Consider the following 24,419-nt stretch of genomic DNA (forward strand, 5'->3'; position numbering starts at 1 on the left):
TAAAATGAACAATACTCTACATTTTTCATGCTAAAACTACCCATTTCTCTTTCTTCTACCTTTTTACCATTTTACCCTTCACATTTAGCAAAATTTAACTCTTTTATATACTCTTGGATAAAAGGAAGACAATTTGAATTTCAATACAAAATTAAAAAAGGGTAACTAAGTACTTTTAATATAAAGTTAAAAATGGGTGGTTTGGGCATGAAAATTGTAGAAAATAGTATTCATTTTATTCTTTTACTGTTTTGGTATAAAAAAATATCTCCAAAAAATAGAAAATTATTGATTTTGGAATTTATTTGGACAGTGCACCGTTTTAAGAATTTTTCAATTTTCAGTGCATGTTTTGTTAAATTGCCCTAAATTTTAAACTGTTCAACCTACTCTGCCCAAACCCTTTAAATTGCAATCCTTAAATGATTAAAACTTACGATCAATAACCCTAATGCACCCGTCTTCCAATACTTGCACTTGGGATCAAAATGTAGAAAGGCAAACACTATATAGAACCTAGAGCATTTCCAACAGACTCTTTAAATTATGTTGGCCCTTTATTTAAAAGTGCAAAAGTTGATCGATCAAACGATCTCAAAGACTCTTTAGAAGCAAACCCTTTACAGAAAATAATATATCATGGAGAGATTCTATTGTCACGCCATCTTTTGCTAACGCCACCCCAATTCATATGTAAACGGTGTCAAGCTATTTTCATGGCTAGCCAATCCGAGCTTTTTTATGACTCATGCAGAGAGAGTTTACACCCTCCTATCCTCTTAAACTCAAAACCCCCCAAACCCCATAACCTCAACCGTTCAAACCAAAACCCATAATCTCAATCCCCATATATTTTATAATTATAAATTTTATTTAATTTAGATTTCAATCAACAAATTAATCCCTCATTTTGTGTGTGTGTGTGTGTGTGTGTGTGTGTGTGTGTGTGTGTTACAACATGGGTCGTAGGGCTTAATGGGAAAAGTTTAAGAGATTGCTACAAAATCAAAAGTTTAGACTTTATTGGATAAAAAATGTTCATAAAACAATGATAATTGATTTATCTCTTCTAGTTTTTTTTTTTAATACATGGTGGTATAAATCAGAGATTATTTCCTGCAACATCTTAGCTTTTGAATTTAATCTTTTAGGAACATACAATGATGCATTGCACTACCATGTCGTTATAACCTTAAAATGATGAAGTTATAGTGATCATTTGTAACCATTAAAGAGAGTTTGTATCAGCTGGGTTCAATTTTTCCATTTAAGGTTGAACCTCAATTTTTTGTAAAATCCAATGGTTCTTTCCATAGAACCTGATTACAAAAAAATAACACCAGTCATAAAGGTTCATGTCTTTTATCTTAATAAATATTATTACTAAAAATCACTTTTCCCTCAATAGGTTTCCTTAGAATCCATAAATTCAATGTAAACATGACATTAAATTAATTTGTAATACTGCAAAATATGAAAAACCTGATCTAATATTTCAGATAGAATTTTTTTTTCTTTCACACACTAATGGCATAAATTGGTACTCAGAGCGACAAATACATTTATGTCATTATTTTATTTTACACCGAAGAAGATGGAAACCAACTGCCCATAACTGTAACAATCTCATTATCTATCAAAACAAGTAAAACCCACAAAAGAAAATATAAAACTTCTTACGAATGAGATTTTGCCTCCATAGGGGTATTTATAATTTTCACAAACTCCTCCAAGTCCATCACTGTGACACGATCTCCATCTTGGATGGCAACCAACACAGAGGTTGCAATGCCACAAACAATGCCTACAGAAATGACTAAAAGATTAGAAGAATTATAGTTGTGAAAGGTGCAACCTCGGTAATTTGTCTGTGTATGTGCACGTGTTTGTACGTGTTTGTGTCTGTGGGTGTGTGTGGGTGCACGCTAGTACCACCGCCCGAGGATCAAAACCCTGCATCCACACTAAAACCATTGGTAGAGGGTAGGGGGCCATTCGCATGCATGCAAAAAACATCAAACTTGTCTTACCATTTTCAACTACGCCAGGTATCATGTTGATGCTCTTCTCGAGATCAGATGGGTTTTGAATCCCATTTGGAAAGCTGGACCAAAAATAAAAATCAAAGTCAATTAATGATTTATCAAGAACACCTTTTTTTTTTGTGGTGCTTAGCAGTGCTTTATCAAGAACATAAAAAAACAGAGATCAGAATTATTTAACTTCTTCCACAAAGCACTCATATCAAATAACAACAACATATCAGGGTTTACCTTAAATAAATCAGGTTTCAAAAAACATAAACTTTAAAATCATAACTACAATAAAAACCCAAGTTCTGAAATTCAGTAGGTGAGTCAAACCCCACTAGAGGTAAGTATAAAGGGCCACATTGACGGATCCCAAGAAATAATATTCTTGCAATAGGTTGAATATTAAATATAAAATTATTCAAGGTTTAATCATCTTCTCTACTCACTAGAATTCCAAAAACAAACCATCTATCATGAAAAAAAAAAATTATTCTTTACATTTGCCAACCAGTTGGAACACAAGATGAGGGCTTGAGCATCAGCTGGGCAAGCAACCAATATAAAAGCTCGCTAGTAAGGGATGAGTCCTTGCATCAAGATTGGACCACTTGGGCTAGCCACTGTTAGCCAATTTCCCAATATAATCAGTTTTTCTTAATGAAATTGTTATTAGTTATGTTTGTTTGGACAGCTGGTTAAATCTGCCTAGAACATCTCCACCCTGTCCAATAGAAGCACATTCATTATTTGTCACATTTGAGGGTTATGGGCAGCCAAACTGTGAACTAATTTTTTTCCTCATAATGGAACATAGATTTTACATAACGTGTTAAGAAATAGATAGGCACCTAAACATAAATGTTTATTAATAAGAACTTCAAACACCCCAAACTGTCACAGGAATATGTCATATTTCCAAAATTAAAGTTCTATACAAAACATTGAAAATGGAGGAACGGAAAATAATGTTAAGGTGAGATTTATATCAAAAAATACAAGAAAAATTTCCCAGAAAAATGGCAGAACCCATAACTTGTTGAAGACAAGTTTTTGCCCACCGAAGAAAATGAAAGAGGTTTGAATTTTGAAACCCCAGAATTCAATTTTTATGGTGCTTTGTGTACCTGAAGGATCCAGTTTTCACCAAGTTTATCTACCAAGGAGAAGAAATACCTCACATCTACAACCATATTCCCAAGGTCTGTGATCACTGGACCATCCTTCCTCAAGGCAGATCGAATTTCGGGAACTGCGATTAAATAGCCAAGGTTAATAAGAAACCCCTTAAAAATATAATTACATGAATTCATATAAAAATCTAAATGAGGTCATTAGAACAGATTTAAGGTAAACTTAAAGCTAGCAATGTCAACAATAACCTCCTCCAAGAGCAACAAGCCGCCTCAAAACAGGTGATATGGCAGGAGGAAGAACTTCCACCTACAAAATATGAATAATTAAAACTCTTGAGAAAGATCACAAGTAATAAAATTCAGGTATTTCTTGTAATAATCTAATAGAAATTGATATTTTGCCTATTGTAATCTCCCTAGGACTTATTATAAGAAAATATCTCCCTAGAAGAGATCGTCTGTATTCCTGTCAGCTTTTCCAGTAAAATATTACTTGATAACTAAATTGATAATGGTGTGTTTTTTTTGTTTTTTGTTTTTTGTTTTTTGTTTTTTGTTAGGTAGATAATGGTGTTGTTTAGTGTAGAATTGTTAAATAATAAAAGACATCATATGCTATATTAACTTCCTTCACTTCTCCAAAAAGTTCTCTAATGGGTAAAAATAGTCAACAATAACAATAATAATAATAATAATACTCACAAAGATTAAAACAGTTACAGACTTATGAAAAAATAGTTACATCAGCTATTATAATAAGGAAATCATACGGATTATTTTTATTCAAGAAACCATGAATAATTAATCAACAGTAACACAATCATAAAAAGGGAAGCATCGCCTGTTTTGATGCATTATTGTTTCAGCCCCCCATCACAGTTCATATGCATAAATTTTGCAACGATTTAAGTGATTCCTACCAATGGAATGTGATAAAGGCACCACAGCACTCTTTTCGTGTTACCTATTACAATTTTAATGATATTTCTTTTAAGAAAAATATACAGATATCAACTGACCGGAACTGGAAATGTGCTGCCAAGCTGGAGAACGACCTTTGATTGGTCTGCTAGTATAACACACTCCTTTGCCACAGAATCAACTACCTGTTGAACACATAAGCATGAGAATCAATATAGTAGTGATGTCTGGAAACAACAGTCCATGCTTTTGATAAAAATATCAAGGCCTCGGGGGTGTGTATATTTTTAATAATTGTAAATATTAATGATTTATTATTTAGTAGTTAGAAAATACAAAGAAATGCATGATGAGTATTTATGCTGAGATGGATAAGGGGAAGACTAAGAAAGACAAAATTAAAATTAAGGGCTTTCGAGAAAATGTAGGAGTGACTCCAATAGGCGATAAACTAAGAGAGTCAATTAAGATGGTTTGGGCATGTTCAACGAAGACTGTTACAACCCCAGTTGGAACTTGGAAGGAATATGTAAGTTGAAGGTTCTAAAAGAGAGAGAGGAAGACCAAAAAGAACGTGGATTGAGATGGTGAAAGTGAATACGAACATTACTTTCAATAACATAAGACATGATTCAAACAGAATTGAATACTTGAACTGGATTCATTCAGCCAGCGTAAAACCTTTGGGACAAGTATTTGACAATGATGAAGAAAATACAAAGGTCTTCTAGACCTGCCTAATACAGCTGATAATAATCACTCATGAGCATAATAGCCAATGAGGTTGGCAACTACTGAACAAGGGAATTTCATTTTCTTTTAACAGCACACCTTTCATGCATTACCAAGAAAACACATTAGTCTAGTGTTGAATGTTAAGAAAACACGCTACTTATTATGCTACAAAAAAAAAAAAAAAAAAAATCAAAAGAAAAGGAGAAATGTGGAAAGAGAAAAATATCACATAATCCCTTTCAAAAAAAAAAAAAAAAATTCAGTTCAGTGGGAAGAAAAAACGATACCTTTTGCATTGTATGAGCCGCTCCCCCACCCTGTAAAGATAAAAAATTGCAAAATCTACTTATCATTGCACAGTATTTGCATGTTATTTTAAATTTCTAATGTGGAAATTAGCAACACAAACACAAAATAGGTATGAACAATTTCAACCTTTAGTAAATTCTTATGGAAGTCCACTTCATCAACCCCATCAAAGGCAATGTCAATTTGATTAATATCATTCAAATCAACCTGGAAATAAGAACATTCAAGCACCCCTTAATTGAACAATAATACATTAAACCGACAAGAATAGAAAGATATCCATTGATTGAAACTTACAGTTTTCACACCGAACTGCCTAGCCAGAACTCGTGACTGATAGTTTGCTCCAACTGCAACAACATCCTTCAACTGAAAGGAGAAAGGAAAATGCAACAAATGTTTCCATGTCAAAATTAATGAGATGAAAAGCACATTGGTATTACTTTCTTTTTTTCATATAAGTAAAGATAATTATATTAAAAGGGAGGTCAAGGTGACCAGCCCAAAGCAAAGTAGTACAAGAGACCCTTCAACAAAACACGCAAACAAAGGACACTCGACACCCAAAAACAAAAACAACTACCCCACAACCAGAGATTACAAACCCTATCCCATCTTACAAGAAAGTCCTCGAAAAATATTCCCCTAAATTCTTCGTATAATATACACCCAAAAAAAAAAAACAGTGCCCCTAGCAACCAAGCCATATTCCTCAATCGGAGAGAGGTAATCAATGTCTGAGGTCACTAAACTTAGTTTCCCTTTGAATTTGTCTGACTAGAGATGGTATTCATCAAACGCTTGAAGTTTGAGGGGGCTGCCAAAAGTGCATGGCATCTTCAACCTTTTCACATTGCCAAATGCTAATGTCTATTGTAAGTCTAGGTAGATTTTCCTAAAAGGGTTATGGTTGAACACAAGAAGACAGACCATCCATCCTCAGGATAGGGAGGGGGATTCCTGATGGTCCTTTTAATAGAAACATAGAACCTTTACAGTAAACAGAAATCAAAGAGGCTTTTATATAATTTAACAATTCCATGAGGGATTGCAAATCATGACTATTTGAAGAGGGAGTACTCCAATTTGAGAAAAAGTTCTAAGAGATTCAAAGTCCTTCACCGTCTGAACCCTTAATTCAAGGTCAGTTTGGAAAGACTTTTTCAGGAGTTATGCCATCATCTGGAATCTTTCATTTACCATTCATGATCTTTTAGTTGGGTGGCACACCAAGCCTTTTCAAAAAAAAGGTTTAGTTCAGTAGAAGATTTATCCTCTTTGGTATACGTTGGGCCTTATGGATGGAGGGGAAAAAAATGAGTATTCAAAAGCAAGAAAAAAAAACCCCGTGTCAATCATCCTGAGAATTAAACCCATTCTTTCATGTTGGTTTCCTTTGTTTTCAAAGTACTAGGTCATCATTTGATGACTTCGTATTTAGATGGGATGCCTTGGAATCTTAATTCTTTTTTTTTTTTTTTTTTTTTTTTAATTTTTTAATTTTTTAATTTTCTTCCCCTCCAGAGATTTGCCTACAGCCCTAAAGCTTTATATTGTGTTTGTGTTATCAAAGGTATTTTCTGTTCAAGGAAAAAAGGAATGAACAAAATTGCCGCTATGCCACCTGACTATCTTCCAAAGGGCAGTGGGTTAAATAGAATACTTGTTCAACTCATCCAAAAGTTAAGGACCATTACAAAAGCTTTGTGAATGATTGAATGCTAACATAAACAATCAATACTCCCATATTTTGATTGAATGAAGTCTGTGAGTGTTGATACCATGACCTGGGTTCAAGAGTCAGCCTTCACCTATTAATTACTGACTCCTAATCTCACTTGCCTATCAATATATATATGCTTGGTTAGTACAGGAATATTGTTAATTGTTAACAGCTGGGTTTGAAACTAGGACCTGGAAACAACCACCACAAGTCTTACCACTTAGCTAAGTGGCACTTCTTACATATATATATAACTTCCAAGATAGTGTGGGGACGATAGCATCATCCAGTTATTTCAATCAACAAAAAATATCCTTCATTGAATGTTAACTCCAACTATTTGATAAGGGCAAGAGAGGTTTTTGTACAAAATTAATTATTCACTCATTCTCTCTCTCACAAAAGTTCATTCAATTCTCTCTCTCTCTCTCTCTCTCTCTCTCTCTCTCTCTCTCTCTCATAACTCTAATGAATTCAACTCACTCTCTCTATCCACTCACTCACTTTCTCTCACAACTCAAATCAATTCAACTACTCTTTCTCTCCACTCACTCTCCCTCACAACTCGGTTAATTCAACTCACTCTCTCTTACACTCGTTTTGGACACACCAAATTTTGAATTTGCACACCCACTCAATTGTATGTCCAAAAAAAATAACTAGACCCTGTTATTTAATTCTTTATGAATTCTTTTGTGAGGCTAATCCCAATCTTTGTTAATAACTCATTGCCTACATGTTTGGAAAATGGCTTCTTTTTTTCTTCTTAAACACAAGTTGATTTAGTATTCACTAACATTTAATTATTCATTTTCCAATTTCTTCTATATTTTTGGTTAAGTTTAATTGGTAGTTTTTCTTTATTTACACTTCAGATTAAATGGGATGACATTAGAAAATGATTTTATCCTTACCATAGAGGATAGATTCAAGATTCGTGTGGTCAAAATATTGACACCCGACAGTCTAAATATTTGGCAAAAAAAATAAGTTTAATTGCAAGTTTCTTGGAGAATAATATATCCCTAGAGATTGACTGTCGGTGGTGTTGATATTTAGACCACACGAATCTTGATTCTATCCTCTCTAGTAAGGATACAATCATTTTCTAATTTATCCCATTTGATTAATCTGAAGCGTAAATAACCCTAAAATAAAGAAAAACTATCAATTAAACTTAACCAAAAACATAGATGAAATTGGAAAAGAAATAATTAAATGTTGGTGGATACCAAATCAACTTGTGTTTAATAAGAAAAAAAAGAAGGCATTTTCCAAATATATAGGTAATAGCAAAGATTAGGATCAACCGCGCAAAAGAAGCAGTTGAATAGATTTGAATTGTGAGAGAGAGTGAGTGGATAGAGAGAGGGAGAGTAGAATTGATTAGAGTTATGAGAGAGAGAGAGAGAGAGAGAGTGTGAATGAACTTTTGTGAAATGAGTGGATAATTAATTTTGCACAAAGACCACTCTTGCCCTTATTAAATAGTTGGAGTTAACATTTGTTGAGTGTATATTTTCCTCCACTCTCGGGTATCATACCCCAGTTAAGCCTTATATTCATAGTTCTCCCCTTCTCCATCAGATCAGTCTTTTGGTGCAATTGGTTGGTTAACATGGTATCAGAACGCAAGGTTCGTATGGGTTGCAGGTTCAAATCTTTCCACCCTTATGGATGAGGGGGAGTGTTGAGTGTATATTTTTCTCCACTCTCGGGTGTCATACCCCAATTACGCCCCATTACCCTCTTGTATTCATAGTTCTCCCCTTCTCCATCAGATCGGTCTTTTGGAGTAGTTGGTTGGTTAACAACATTCAATGAAGAACATTTTTTGTCAATTGGAATAATTTCATGATGCTAACATCCCCATGCTAACTTGGACCTTAGCATTCCCTTTTATATATATATATACGGGGACATGGGACAATAATTGAGACAAAATCTATGACAATGGTTTTTGTCTTATATGGGTTAAAAGTTTCGGAATGGGCTGATTTTTGTTTAGGATGATCTCCTCACCATAGAGATCATCCTCACTAAAAATCAGCTCCCATCAAAAGTGATTTACAAAACAATTAACGGTCCACAATTCTTCAACTTGTAAATTGGGGTTAGAAGTTTCAGAATGGGCTGATTTTTGGTTAGGATGATCTCCTCGCCATAAAGATCATTCTCACCAAAATTTAGCCCATTCCGAAACTTCTAATCCCATCAAAAGTGGTTTACAAAAAACCATTGTCATAGATTTTATCACAATTATTGTCCCATGAACCGCTCCTATATATATATTGATTGATTGAACAGAATATCCCCTTGTATAACTCAAGACAACCCCACAAGTCTTACCACTTAGCTAAATGGCACTTCTTATACATATTTATATATATGATTGATTGAACAGTAAATCTCCTGCATAACACAAGTACTCATGTCACTTCCCTTCTTATGACTGGTTAGATTCATCGGTAATATAGATCAAGGTTTCTACTTTCTACAACAGCATCATTTCAGTTTTTGGCGTTGACTCTTACAAGACACATCCACCTCAGAGAAGATAGAGTAGACATTCCACAAGCTAGAGGTTTGGGCTTCAGGCAGTTTTTTGGAATCTTTAAAACTTTGTTATGAATTTTTAAATGTTGGATTTTTTTTGTGATTTCTATTCTCATTAAAGTATCTAGCCTCCCCCATTCAAAAATAAAAAAATGAGCACATGCATCATGCATGGGCACACATAGTTACCTTTCTGTATTTTTCAACTGATTAACAGACCATGGAAATACACAAATAAGTTGTCATAGATCCTTGTGAGCACCACGGTCTATATCAATGTTATATTTTGATACTAGTTAGAACTAAAAGTTTCAGCCAACTTGAGATGGGTCAGATTCAGGGGTTATCTGTGCGATCCTAGGCTAATACCAGAAGCATATAGATATGGTAAAAATCTAGGTGAGTTTCGTATCATTTTTGGTGTTGAGCAAATTGCTCACCAAAGCTGAATTATCAACCCTTGATATGTTTTTCAATACGTTCAACAACAATACTTGCTCATTTATGGCCCTACTCTCAGATTATGTATTCGTAGAGTTTAAAATTTAATTTTTTTTATTTTTATTTTTTTTAAATCAATCAATCATCTGCATGGACATGCAATACAGCCTATAATATGTGAATTTTAAATGTGCATAAACTAGTATCCTAGTTGAAAAGTAAGCCTATTATATGTGTATTACATATTAATTTTAAAATATTTAAAAGAAACAAAATAATTCACAGATTTTTGGGGATGGGTGAACAATTCACAAATTATTCAAAAATTATACACAAGTTATTGGGGAAAAAAAGATATTACAAAAATTATCAGAATCATTAAATTTTTATTTTTGCAGAATTTTCAAATGAAATAACCTGAATTATACCTGGCTTTTCCTGTCTCAACTTTTTGTCACATCCAAACCTATCAACAAGAAGTTTAGAACTAGTGTAGGAGATTCTCACCTTTCCTTGGTTAATCAGTCTCCCAAGCTCTTCAATGGCAAGTGATGCAGTGCTTCCAGTGCCCAGGCCAATCACCATTCCAGATTTCACTAGTCCCACAGCCCTCTTTGCGAGAGCACGCTTTAAAACATCCTGTACTTCGGGAGTTGTCACTACAAGAATGTGATTTCAGCACTTTGTTGTTAAGGACTATCCTAATGTAGTTAAGGGGTAAATAGATTACGATATGGTAATTGACTAATTATATATATATGGGAAGCGTTTGGAGGCCCAAAAGAGAGCCAAACATTGTTGAAAATAGGGGTGGAAGTTGAAGAATTGTGAACCATCCGATTTTTATAAACCACTTTTGATGAGGTTAGAAGTTTCGGAATGGGCTGATTTTTGGTGAGGATGATCTCCTCATCGTAGAGATTCTCCTCACAAAAAATCAGCCCATTCTAAAACCTTTAACCCAACATTGAAAAAAATGTTTGGCTCTCTTTAGGGCCTCCGAGCGCCACCCTATATATATATATATAGGGCAGCATTCCATAGACAACATTTTGTCCCATATGGCAAAACAGTTTCGGAATGAGCTGATTTTTTGTGAGGATGATCTCTACGGTGAATAGATCATCCTCACAAAAAATCAGCAGATTCTAAAACTTCTAACCCTATGAAAAGTGGTAACAAACTAACGGTTAAAATGAATGCTCCACAATTCTTTAACTTGTAAACTGGGGATAGCAATTTCAGAATGGGCTGATTTTTCGCAAGGATGATCCCCTCACCATAGAGATCATCCTCACAAAAAATCAGCCCATTCTGAAACTTTTTGCCCATATAAGACAAAAAAGCGTTGTCTAGAATGTTGTCTACGGATCCCGACCCATAAATACACACACACACACACACACACACACATATGCAAGCACTTGTGCATTTATGCATGCATCCATGTATGTATGTAAGGATTAAGCACACACAACATCGCATCAATTCAAAGATCATACTATTTTGTCGCTGCCTGAACTAAACGTATGCAAATATAAAAGTCTGACCCGACCGTAAAGAAGATTGCAACGTTATGCTCGGGTTTCCACCGACCCAACCCAATTATGAATCATCTCGAGATTCTTGCAATGTCCAGTTAGAGACCTTTGTTTTCATGAAGGGGGGGGACAATGACCTATATCGGAACTAATAGAAATATTTAGAGTTCAGATCATCATCAATAATATTAGTGTTTTCGTTCAAATCTATCTAGAACTATACCTTCTATTAGGGATGTTTTATCAAATATTTTCTCACCACCTCAATCCACATTATGTCTTGCCGTTGTGTACCCTTCAACTCCCAAAACAATATTCCTTACTAGTGTCGGCATTCTTATTTTTTGAACATGCCCAAAATTTCTCAAGTTAGATTTTCTTGAATGATACTCATTTCTTTGTTTAATCTCTTAGCCTTACCATCAATTTTTCTTGTCATCAACATCCCTTTTATGCTCATTTTATGTTTTACCTCAACTAAATTCTCCCTTTAGTTTAATCATCAACTTTAGTCGTATAATACAGTTAAAGCATATCTCCACTGTAAACATGAGATGTTCATCGTTGAACCTCAATGCTACATTATTTGGAGTCACCACCATTCTTTTTTTGAAAATGGGTGTAAATGGGCACCCGAATTAAATTTTTAGGAAAATCATTTTTCATGGCATCGTAGTAACTCTCGTTTATGAAAAAGGGTGTGGTCTACCTAAGATCTAGGTAAGGGGATTCGATTAGAGAATGAGAAAGGTGTTAGGCACCCTATTCTCCCCACCTAGGGTAGTTACCTTTTTTAACTTGGCCATTTCTAGGGTAGTCAAAAAAGAACAACAAAATGCATGAGATGCATAAAGTGGGTGTCTGCACATGGTGGGAATGTACCTCTTTGAAAGAGGATTTAATAATAGTGTTGACATTTGGAATATCCTATAGAAGAGGACATCCCATGGAATCATCACCTTTTACATAAGTTGGAATGTTAGTTTAGGATTTTTGAGAGATTCCATAAATGGAGTTCCCTTAGATCCATAACTTTGATGCGTGCATGCTTAGCTATAAATTTAGTGTTTCAACCCTACCAAAAGAGTTACACATTTCTTCATCATGGCCAAGCATGTGTGGTGTGTGCATAATGTACATTATAATGCATGAGAGATAAGTGGGTTAAAAAAGGCTCCAACCTCCATCCTTTCGGCCAAACCGCCTCAAGCATTCCATGCCCAAGGTTGAGGTTCAACCTATTCGGAATGAAAAAGGGTTCTCTATTACGTCCTAAGGGTTTTCTAAAAAAAAAAACAAGGATGGATAGAAGAAGAAAATGCAAATGCTTGAAATAAAATTAGTCCTAACCCATTTTGTCCCTTGATAGTCTTGAATGAGATTTCCTTAAGTAGAAGAACTTGAAGTTGAAAGCTTTGGCTAACAGTTGAAAGTAAGAGATATGTAATGGTTTTTGTCTGGAAGCTTAAAGGTTGAGAAATGGTTGAAGGAGTTGAGTAGGGATTTTGGTAGAGTTTAAGGTTGAGAGATGGGGGCTTGAGAGCATGAATTGCTCATAGGAAATAGAACTATTTATAGAGTTTTTGAAGAATTTTTTAGGGTAAAGTGGTCCAACCTTGAAAAACAAAGAGAAATAACATGAGGTTTAGATCGTTTGTTTTTGGATTTTTCCTTTTTATAAGATAAAGGTGGAATTTGTGAGAAAAAACCCTAAAAGAATTTTTAATCTTTGATTTTTTGATAAATAGAGGTGAGAGAACAAAAGCATTTTTGGGAGCGTAAGTAAGATAATGACATGTGTAAAGGTGGAGTGGTAGGTAAAAGTATAACTTGGTTCATTTGTAAATAACTCATAAACCAAGGGTGAATATATATTTTTTAAATGAACTAATGAAAGAGCTTCATGTATGTACTTGAAGATTCCTACCTTTTAAGGGTAGGATCGGAAGTTCTCTCAACTTTAAGGATTTTTACCAAAGACCAAAGTACATTTTTGTTTGAATTCACTTTTTGAATAAGGTATTCTAGGGTTTTCTCAAGAGAGTTGACTCTCCAATTAGGTTGGAGCATTGGGCATTGGGGCTTATGAGAGACCATGTGTCATCTTTAAGAGAATGGGCTCATGGTGGTTTGGATTTGGGTATTTGGGCTAGGTTTGAGAATGGGCTTGGTATTGGGTTAGGGTATGGATAATGGATTGGTTAATGGAGAATGGATATGAAATTGGGTCGAAAATGGGTTATGGAATTGGATCGAAAAATGGGTCATGGAGTTGGATGGGGTTAGACTAGGGACAAGGTTTGGACATGCAAATTAATATGAAATGATACATGTGTGCACGTATGCACGAAGAGCCAAGGGACAATTATTATGCAATGTGGGCCCATTGAAGGGCTTTGGACCTTTGATCGAAATCAACTTGAGAATTTTTGAAAATTCCTAATGGATTCGTGCAAATTGGGGTGTCTACACACCTTAGCCACATAGCAATAATTATGTGGGAAACATCCTCACAATCTCTCCATTTTTACTGATAATTGATCTGAATAACAGATGTTGTAGCTTTGGGTTATTTTTTGCCCATCAATCTTAACCAGCATTATGCATATATTCTATCTTGTATATACTTAGCTTAAAAGTTTAGATTCAAAGGTAGCCCTCTATAGTTAGAGTATAGATACATGATATTATGATCAAATACACCACAAAATAAGGTTCCATTTCAAGTTAAATTTGTAGAAGGATCACATAAAGGCCAAATATGGTGTGAGATGTGATTGGTGCTTGGTGGGAAAGCAAGGAGTTAAGAATTTCTTATGGTTGTGGAGTATGGAAAGGAATCACTGAAGTTCTCCCTCATTATCATAATAAGGTCGCATTTAGGGATGGGAAAGGGAACAGAGTCCAATTTTGGGGGGTAGATGGAATGGAATATCACCTCTTAAAGATCAGTTTCCTCATATTTTCACATGGCCTTCTAAAAAGAACATTGCTACTTCGAATGTCAAGGTCCAGACTAGGGAGGAGTTCCCTTAGGATTTTGGTTTAAAAGGAAACTTCAATGAAGAGCTTTATTCTATGGCAACTCTTATTAACTCAATCTCTCTTGTTCTTGTGTTTCCAAGGGAAGACTGGCAAGGATGTGGATTGTGATCTAAAATGGTAAATTTTCTATGAAAATCCTTTGTACCCTCAAATTTTGTCCCTCCTAGTAAAGTCTATTTTATTGAAGTCCCTTCAAAGGTATCATTTCTTATTTGGTCAACTTCTTTGAACAAGATTTTAATAAAAATCATATTATTATTATGTTTTGTAACCATTTAAGTGAGTTTTTGTTATTTATGAACACTAAGAGGTGAGTTGCTCAACCATATTTTTATTCATTGTATCTTTTCAAGAGAAATTTGGGCTCATTTTATTTCACTATTTTATGTCTCTTGATGTTTCCCAAACTCTACCCAGTTCCTATTTCAAAGTTGAAAAATCAAAGGATTGTGCCCAAGAGAGAAGATTTTGTGGTTAATTACTCAATTACCCATTTTTATTAGGTGTCTTTTGATGGAAAGAAACAACAGGTTATTTGAAGGAAAAGAGCATTCTTTTTTAAGGACCTTTAATTATGATCGTGGGCATTTTAATTTTCTAGTGTAAATTTTTTTAATAGAATTTCAGGAAGTATTTTCTAATGATCTTCTCTTATACAGGAATCGATGCGTAACTCGTAGTTAGGATTTTGATTCCTTCATTAATAATATAGTTTGAGGTACCTTCTTTGGATCAAGTTGTTGCATTTAGTACGAAACCAGTAAAAAGGAAGAAGAAAAAAGCATCATGTTGGTCAATGTTTCATATTAAATGCAACAACTTGATCCAAAGAACTCTTTTAAACAAAATCATTTCGTCGTTAATTAAGAGATTTTGACTTCAAAACACAATACTGTCTTGAAAGACAAATGGAGCAAAGTTGAAAGTAGCTTGCTTTTTTAACAAAGGAGGTACAGTATCTTCTCTTTTGCGGGTTATCTCAACCAGCTCTACTATAAAAATAAAAATAAATTATCAAAAACACACACAAAGATGTTAATTATCCACGATGGGATCCTTACTTACAAAGTCCTAAGTTTTCAAAATATATGGTTACGAAACACCTATAGAGATCAAAAAACAAAAAAGTGCCCATGAATCAACAGAATCCAACATCAATTTTCGCAGGTTCAAATGCATGACAAAGATATTCTTAAACAAAAACCCAGTTCAAATTTCGAAGTCAAAACTCTAGAAAGTAAATTGATAGGAGAGGAATCAAAGATTTGGGGTTCTGAGATTTACCATTTTGGGAAACTGCAGAGATAGATAAGCTCAGACTCCTCTTCCTAAAATCGATTGCTTTTCTTGTATGAATGGTTTTAGGGCAGAACAGAGATTGATAGGAAATAGTTCCTTGCATTGCTATCTGCAAACCGATTCAAAATTCTAGGGTTTTCGATAAGCAGTTTAGTTGAGATGAGGTTTAAGGGTTTTTGCAGTAAGAAGCAGCAGAGACACCCTGAAATTTTGAAAAGAAATTTTCTGAGTTGGCACTCCAGAACACTTTACTGGAACGCCAAATTTTCTTCCCTAGTGAGATGCTGAGTCCGATTTTGTTGACTCACGATTTGTTGACGGATTAGGACCGTTGTTGACGGATTAGGACCGTCTAATCGGATTTTGTAAGATTCTTTATTGATTACACCCACTTTTTTATTTTTTCTTAAAGTATTTTAGCTATTAATTTATTATTAAAAAAACTCCAATCATGATCGTGTTGAATTGAAATAGTAAGATTTCAAATTGAAATGGAAAAAACTTTCTTTACCGACATAGTAAGATTTAATGCTTACTAAGAGTTATTTGACTAAAATGGATTATCACATCAGCAGTCCAACACCACAGCCCTCTAAGTTTCATCAAAAAATTCATAATAATAAAAAATAAAAAAATTATTTTGAGTTTGATCTAAGATTTTGAAAATAAGAGGGTATTCAAATTCCTCATAACTCACAAATTTAAAATTGAAATTCTAAGATGAAAAATGATTTTTTATTTTAGGATTTTTTATTTTCAAAGTTCATAGAATTTTATTCTCTACAACAATAGAGAATAGATCATGATTTTGGAAGCCACAAGGTGAGCCCAAGGACCCTTGGTTTCTCTTATTAAAGGAACCCCATTAATACTTGAGCATCACCTGACATTTCCCTAATATACATCCCTTTTGAAGTGCTATCAGTTCCATTTGAATTCCGATCATTGTACAAAAATACTTGGGACTGAAACTTAATATAAACATATTCATATGATCCCCTTGTGGTTAAGGATATCATTGTTAAAACACCAAGACTCGGAATTAGGTAGTCATTAAGGATATCATTCTAATATGTTAGTTAACTTTCATAAAGGCCAAAATCATGAATTAATAATATTTGTTTACAATGTATATGATGTAATTTCATAACATTTTTTGTCCTCTTACCTATATTATAAACTAAAATAACATTTGACGAAATAATGTCATTCACATAAAGAAAAAAAAAATGACAAAAATGTCTTCTAAGATATAATAGACCTAGCAATTTTCATGGCTTTGAATCCTTGCAATACAAAAAAAATACTTATATGCCTTGGTAGAAATCCTCCATAGGTTGGTTCTTTATTTTCTTTCAACTGCAAACACAAATTCAAGTTAAAACCAATTAAGAATTGACATCAATTTTACAAGTCTAATAATACAATCAATGATCTTGTATCAAACATTATTTTATTGGTAAAAATCATAACCATTATAATGATGAATCTAGAAAATCTAATCTCTAAATCGGTCCTTGAGATTCATGAGTTTGTGTCGAAGGTACCTATAAAATGATTGATGCATACAAGTAAATGATGGTTTTCATTAAGTTAAAAAAATATATATATATATCAAGACATGTAAGTACCACTTGGAAAAAATTGATTATTTCTTTGTTTTGTATACCCTATGTAATTATATTGTGGGTACATTCCTGACCATGGAAGTAATTGACTTGGGTACTGATTATACAATAATTGTTGTGCTAATCCAAATGATTCTTGTATAAGAATGAATAAACTTACATATTATATTTTACTTAATCGTTAAAAATATTTTATAACATTAATTAAAGTAAATTATAACCTGGGTAGCTTGATGCATGTTTAATGATCCACCCGTGTTTTGTGTTTTGGTAACATTTTCATTATTTTCAATTGTATAAAATTATTACGTTATTAGTAAGAATATATAAGTAATAGAGTATTGAAATTGATTTCATTTTAATACATATAACGACTAACTTGCTTGTTTAGATAGAGCCCATTTTTTGTGTTTTAATCTCCAAAGAACTTTTAATTTCGATTTTATAATGGTCTCGAGTTCGTTTGATTTTTCGATCTCGCAATTGAACATCCTCATCAAAGCTTGGTGTTGAATTAACATGAGAATCATAAGTGTCTTTCTCATATGTCCTCACCAATTCTTCTTCAAAATTTGAAAATGTCTCTATTTTTGCCTCTACTTCTAATAACAATGATTTAGCAAAAGTAGTTGTTGCATTTGACTTTGTACTCTTTGTCACAATTCTCTGTGAAATATGTGATAATTCACTATAACGAGTTGTCAAGGTAGGATCAATGTTGCTTAAAATTGTATCCCCATATGAGTCAAAAATCACTTCATCTATAGTAGCAATGGTCCATATCTTCAAATAGTATTGGGAGAGTAGATTTTTGAACTTTAAGTCACTAAATTTTTTATATCGCATGAGAGTATAAGATTCCATGGAATTCAAATTTTTTGCAAGTGCATAATACAGATTGCTCTAATTGGTTATATTTAAGTATACGTATCATTTTTCCAACCATCCATCTTTGTAACACTATATATTTGGATTGTCCCATCATTTTCTTTTAATTTCAAAAGATGATCAATAATTTGTTTGTACTCTTCTTAAAAGGAGTGGAACATCTTCTTTGTATATATTTTGGATGCTTCACGCTCTACAAACCAATTGAAAAATAAAATAGGTGTTGTTTTTCGTAACTTATTTTATGATTCCCTTTCTTTCTCCCTTTAACTAGTCATGACTTTTGAGTGACTTTTGAGTATTGATCTACAAACTCACGAAGAATGACAGTACTAGAAAAATAATCCTTCAAAAAATTGTTGATGATCTCGCTTCTTTGTGTTGTGGTCATACTCGCACAAAAATGATCACGAGCATATATTTGAGCCTAATTTTTTACGTTACTTATACAACCCTTACAATCACTCATTATCTCTCAACCCATAATCTTTAAGCAACATGTCCCAATTTTCTTCAAATTCTTCAATTGTTTATGGATCATATATGCATTTATTGAATTATTGCGTGAGTGATTTGAAATCGGTGAATGCTTTGGATAATGTTTTGCTGTATTTTGATAAATATGTCATAGACAAATCTACAATGTGTTTCTGGGAAAACAACACTAATAGCATTTGCGATCGTCATAGCTTGATCTAAAAATATAGTTTTTGATTTTTTTTTCTCCAATTGCTTCTAAGAAAAAATTAAACAACAAAATAATCATCTCAATTTTTTCACCATCTAACAAATCACATCCAAAAAATATTGTTTGTCCATGATTATTAATACTGACAAGTAGTGCATATACCATATTATAATTGTTTGTTCGAAAAGTTGTATCAAAACAAATCGCATCACCCAACAACCCATAATCACGTATGGACATTGCATCATAAAAGAAAACTCCACTTATTTCATACTTTTCATTAGTTCGAAATGAGAAAAATAAAGTATTTATTCTCTTTTTTTTTTTACTTGAAATAATCAATGAGGCATTGTGTGTCACCTCTCTCGAAAAACTCAACACGTGTTCTTTAAACTAGATTGTTGCAATCAAACTAAATGAAATTAAGATTTTGGGCCCCTCCAGCTTCTTCACACATGTATGAGAAAATCTCTGATTGTCGAAGTCCTGATAAATGTATTTTTTTATAAGTCCAATTTGCGAAATATCTATGTGTTTGTGAGACCTCAATAAATATGATCTCTCAGACAGAACAAGTTTATGACTATGATTCGCTATGAACTTGGTCACTAAATACTTTTCGTTAGGATTGAGGATCATATGAAATATCGTTAGGTATTGAAATCTCTTATTTTCTCTTATCTTTTTTGGTGTTTTGACTGTTTGGTAAAAACCTTCAACATAACAACATAATATTTGGCTATAAATCTTGTTGGGATTAGATCGAACCTTACTTGTTTTTTTCTTCCTCACACTAAATCCAATTGTTCTAGCCAACCCATTATAACAATCATATGCCTCTTCTACAGTATCAAATATCATTCCAACAAATAGACCTACCTGATCATTTGTCTCTTCTAATCTATTATCACGAAAATTTTCATTACGAGAATCCAAATGTATCTCCTTAGAATCATTGAAACAGTCATCATCACCAATAAAAATATTATCTTGGATTTCAAATCCTTCTTGTTACATCAAAAACACAATTAAAACTCTTTCCTTTAACAAATTCTTTTGGAGTATCATATTGAATTTTTTTCTTCTATTTTCTGTTAGATAAAATATTATCAAGAGCTTATTAGTGATAAAAAAATATATATATAAAATTTTAAACATGAAATTTATTGAACAAGCATGAAGTAATTGTTTATGATTAGACTTATGTAGAATCTAAAACCACCAAAAAAATCTTATATATATATATATATTAAAGTTTATTGAACAAGCTTGAAACATAAAATTAAAAGTATTTTATTTGCTAAAGTAAAATTTTAAAATATATTTAAAAAAAATAATAAATTTAAATTACTAAAAAAAATTTAAAAAATATTTAAATGAAAAAAAATAAAATCACACACTTAAATAAAGAGATAATAGTATATAGGATTTAAAAGCAAAAGAAGTGTTTAGAAGCATAGAAAAACTTTAATGAGAATTTTTTTTAAAATTGAATAAATTGAAATTTCTGAAAATAAATTAAAAAATATATATAAATGAAAATAATAAAATCACACACTTATAGTGGGAGATGATAATATTTAGGGTTTGAAAGCAAGAGAAGTGCTTAGAAGCATAGAAAAATATTACTTATTTTTGTGTTAGAAAATAAGTTGTTTGAAGTTCCTATTGAAATCTTTCTATTTCAATTCAACATCACCATGATTGAAGTTCTGTGTAATAAGTTAATAGTTGGAGTACTTTAAGAAAAAATTAAAAAAGGGTGTGCTCAATAAAGAATCCCACAAAATCCTCCAATAGGATTGGGTGGTCATGGTCCGTCAACAAACCGTGCATCAACAAAATTGCACTCTGAAATGCTTTCTAGCCAACCCAACTAGTAATAGCGTTTTCATGGACATGTGTACAGGACAATCCCTTATTAGATCGAATCTGAATCTGATCTTGTAACTTCATTTGGATTTTGATAAGAATCAAATCATCAGTTTTGACTAAATATTTGATCCAATGAAATGTTAGAAAGTATGTAAATTTCATTATACATTTTACTTTTAGTATATTAGAATAGGAGTTTTAATTCATTATATCTCATTATTATTTGTTTCCCTAGTATTAGTAGTTGAAAAAAATATAATCTATTAAATAATTACTCATATTTTCGTTTATTATCAAACATTAATAAGTTATGTATGTTATGTATATTACCAAAACATTAATGTATTTTTTTAAAGTGACCAAACTGTCCTTATAAAGTATATGTCAAATTTGACATATGATAAGGAAGATTAAAATCTAGATTTAACATAAGAAAGAAAAATGAGAAGTCATAATTAACATAGGAGAGAGAAGACAAAAGTTTCGTCTATAAGTAGAGCTTAAAAGTAGTCGGGTCGGGTTTGATATTTGTTTGCCTATATCCATATCCAGATTTTTTTAATTCAGGTCCAAATCAGGATCCAAATCCAACTCGGATCCTATTAGCTCGATTCATATCCTTATTTTTTTTTTTTTTTTGACTTTCATTAATTGATTCGGGACAATTGAGTTGGATAATTTCAAATCACTACAAAGTAACTTATTAAAAAATATGGTTTAAATGTGATTTGAACTCAAAATCTCTCTCCATTTGAAAAGAAGCCTTACTACTACACCTAATACTTATTTGCAAATAAATGATAGATTAAAAAATATAAATATATAACATACAACATACAAAATAATATATCATCCGAATATAGGCAAATATAGGGATGGATCCGTATCCAACTCGGGTCAAGGGACATCAACCCATATTTGACCCATAATTTAATTTGAATATCAAATCCGTTAAAAATTGGATTCAGATCACTAGGATTTCGGATAAAATCTGACCCTGTTAAGTCCTATTTACAATTTTTGTCTTCTCGTTCTTTTCATTTTCTTCTTCTCATTCCTTTTCCATTTTCGTCCATATGGCCGACCGGAACCTAAAATCTTCTTAAATTTTCTTTATTTTTTGTTCATTTCTTTATACGTCTGAGATTCGATCAAAGTTGAAAACATCATCTTCTTTATCATATTTTTTTCTTTCTTCTTTACTCAATTTTTGTTGTTGTATCATGAATTAACAAGTTATTACGTAAGGGATTAAAGTAAATGAATTTTAATTTTTTCAACCATCAAAGGAAGTGAATATGATTTTTATATTAGTTTTCTTATTCATGCAATATTTGATTTTTATCTACGTTTTGAATACAAAATAATCAATGCAAATTTCATTAAAAACTTAAATTTGTATTGAATATATTTAAAGATTTAATTAATTGAAAATTATTGACAAAATATTGATAAGATACACACACAAATTGTGAAAAACATTAATGCAATATCAATAGACATAATTTCAATTATAAAAATATATTGATATAATTTTAACGACAAATTGACATTATTATTTTTCTTTATTGACATATCCAAAGTCTATTATTAATAATTTTAAAATATTTTAATATATGATAAATATATAATTAAGCATACAATGTATGATGACAAGTCTTTAATATATAGTTGACAATACACGAACATAATGTTGACAAATTTTGATAAAAATGTTAACAAAACTATAATATCAACATAGATTTATTATCTTTCCCTTTTAAGGTTGAGTTCATATATAGAATCGGATATGAGCATGAATCTATCATGTTTTTATGATGGATTAATAAAGAATGATAAATAATACATATATAAATGAGGTAGTAAAAAAGATATAAAATTACTATTTTTCAATCGTTTTTATTGATTTTATGAAGATTATTAAAGAGGACGACAAAATTAACACATGAAGAACAAGTATAACATTAAAAAATTATTTTTTATTATTATTAATGTGATATCAATGGAGAACATAATTTCATGACAATGATACAGGAATACTGAAGAGATATGACATTTCTAAGAAAAAATAAAGTATTGTAATCTAACATATAACTTTTATTATTTTTCGAATCAATCACAAATATACATTTCAAATAAAATACATACCTTATTATTTGAATTAATTGATAAAATGCACACAAAAAGAGAATATTGACATCATAGAAATGAAGGTAGAAGAAATAAGACATGTCAACAAAGAAGTTCATCATACTTTTTCAAATATAAGAAAGACTATTAACATATATGTTGCTAAAATTTTTCTTAAGCTTGATAAAAATTAGATTTATACTGATCAAATTATTTCATAATAGGTGACACATATTCCGTTTTATGTTGACAAATCATTCTTTAAAGATTGACAAACCTACACTTAAATGTTGACAAATCTTACAGAGACATATCCTAAGTCCTCGATAAAAAGTTCAAAATTTTTTATGTAGACATATACTTTTTATTATGTTGATAATATCATCATAAAGTATTGACATAGTTGTTGTCTAATGTAGACAGATAAAAAATAATTACGATGAATCCTATCAACTATTCATGAGTTATTTTATAAAACTAGAGTTTTGTGATCTGGATGCCCTTATCAATATTGTCACTATCAAGACGAAATGCTCTTCGTCCAATGATGCCAATTTATGGTACATTTTTAAAAGGTAAATATGTTAGAATATTTTTTTTTCTATTATAGGTATGGATGAGGATTATTCAATTTTTTCCTTAATATTTATAATTGTAAAATTTAAAAATAATAAGAGTTTGAGTTGATGAGAACTTCATACAAGATTGATAAGTTGTAAAGATAATGTTGACAAACTTAGTCTGAATGGTTGATAAATCTTTGAGTAGTCAATCAAATTGATTAAAGAAATAAATTTGACCTAAATGGTTAACAAAATTTTAAATTTCAATTAAAACTTTATTTACAAGCATGATTTTAAATCTCGTCAAATATGTCTAAGTATCAGTCACCAACGATATGGATAGACGCGTAATCTCAAACATTAAAATCATAATCAAAAGTCACTGATTTAAGTAAATTCAATGTCTCTCGAGTTATAATTAAACAATAAGACTCAAATAAATTGAAAATTTTGTTTAAGATGACTTGATCTCTTTTCATGGACGATATGAGACGTCGAAATGAGTTTTAAAATCATGTTTATAAGTCAAAAGTTGTTAAGACTTTTAACTTAACTATATTTTAAAAAAATGATCACTTTGATGGAAGGTTTATTAAATCATTATCTTAAATAATCGCAGTGCATTAAGAGTTTTATAATCATATGAATTTTTAAGCATAACAAAATATTAGATTAGTGTTGACATACATATCTTTAAGTATTGACAAATCATTTTTAGGGATTGACAATATTAGTGACTTTTTATTTTTTATTCACATAATTTATAACCGTTCGATCATGATCATTTTTAAACATATCTATGATTAACATCACTTGAAATATGTTTAAGATATTGTTATTATTTTTTGGATGAAGACAAAACAATGTGTATCTCAATAAAATTGGATGGTTCACAAGTTAAGTTACAAAGT

At 31.7% G+C, this 24,419-nt stretch overlaps 1 protein-coding gene across 1 annotated transcript; it reads right to left on the bottom strand.

The window, feature by feature from the left end:
* Nucleotides 1-1,493: 1,493 nt before the first annotated feature.
* On the bottom strand, nt 1,494-16,007 carry LOC147396990 (uncharacterized). The gene is made up of 10 exons (XM_086452352.1): nt 15,722-16,007; nt 10,359-10,510; nt 5,429-5,500; nt 5,258-5,338; nt 5,110-5,139; nt 4,186-4,272; nt 3,413-3,473; nt 3,207-3,282; nt 2,031-2,104; nt 1,494-1,804 (listed from the first exon to the last, which is right to left on the bottom strand). Exons 1-10 carry the CDS (start codon nt 15,837-15,839, stop codon nt 1,677-1,679), a joined length of 879 nt encoding a protein of 292 aa, XP_086308478.1. The 5' UTR covers nt 15,840-16,007; the 3' UTR covers nt 1,494-1,676.
* Between the last annotated feature and the right edge of the window lie 8,412 nt (nt 16,008-24,419).

Source organism: Akebia trifoliata, chromosome 8 (genome assembly GCF_017979445.1).
Source record: "Akebia trifoliata isolate Shusen 1 chromosome 8, ASM1797944v1, whole genome shotgun sequence".
Lineage (NCBI taxonomy): Eukaryota > Viridiplantae > Streptophyta > Magnoliopsida > Ranunculales > Lardizabalaceae > Akebia > Akebia trifoliata.

Bases quoted from the DNA above. Each gene is read 5' to 3' on its own strand.
- LOC147396990 (XM_086452352.1), bottom strand. From the start codon at position 15,839: ATGCAAGGAACTATTTCCTATCAATCTCTGTTCTGCCCTAAAACCATT. The intron at 5,140-5,257 runs GTTGAAATTGTT...TTATCTTTACAG, and splicing joins TCCATAAGAATTTACTAAAG to GGTGGGGGAGCGGCTCATAC. The intron at 4,273-5,109 runs GTATCGTTTTTT...TGTGTTCAACAG, and splicing joins CGGCTCATACAATGCAAAAG to GTAGTTGATTCTGTGGCAAA.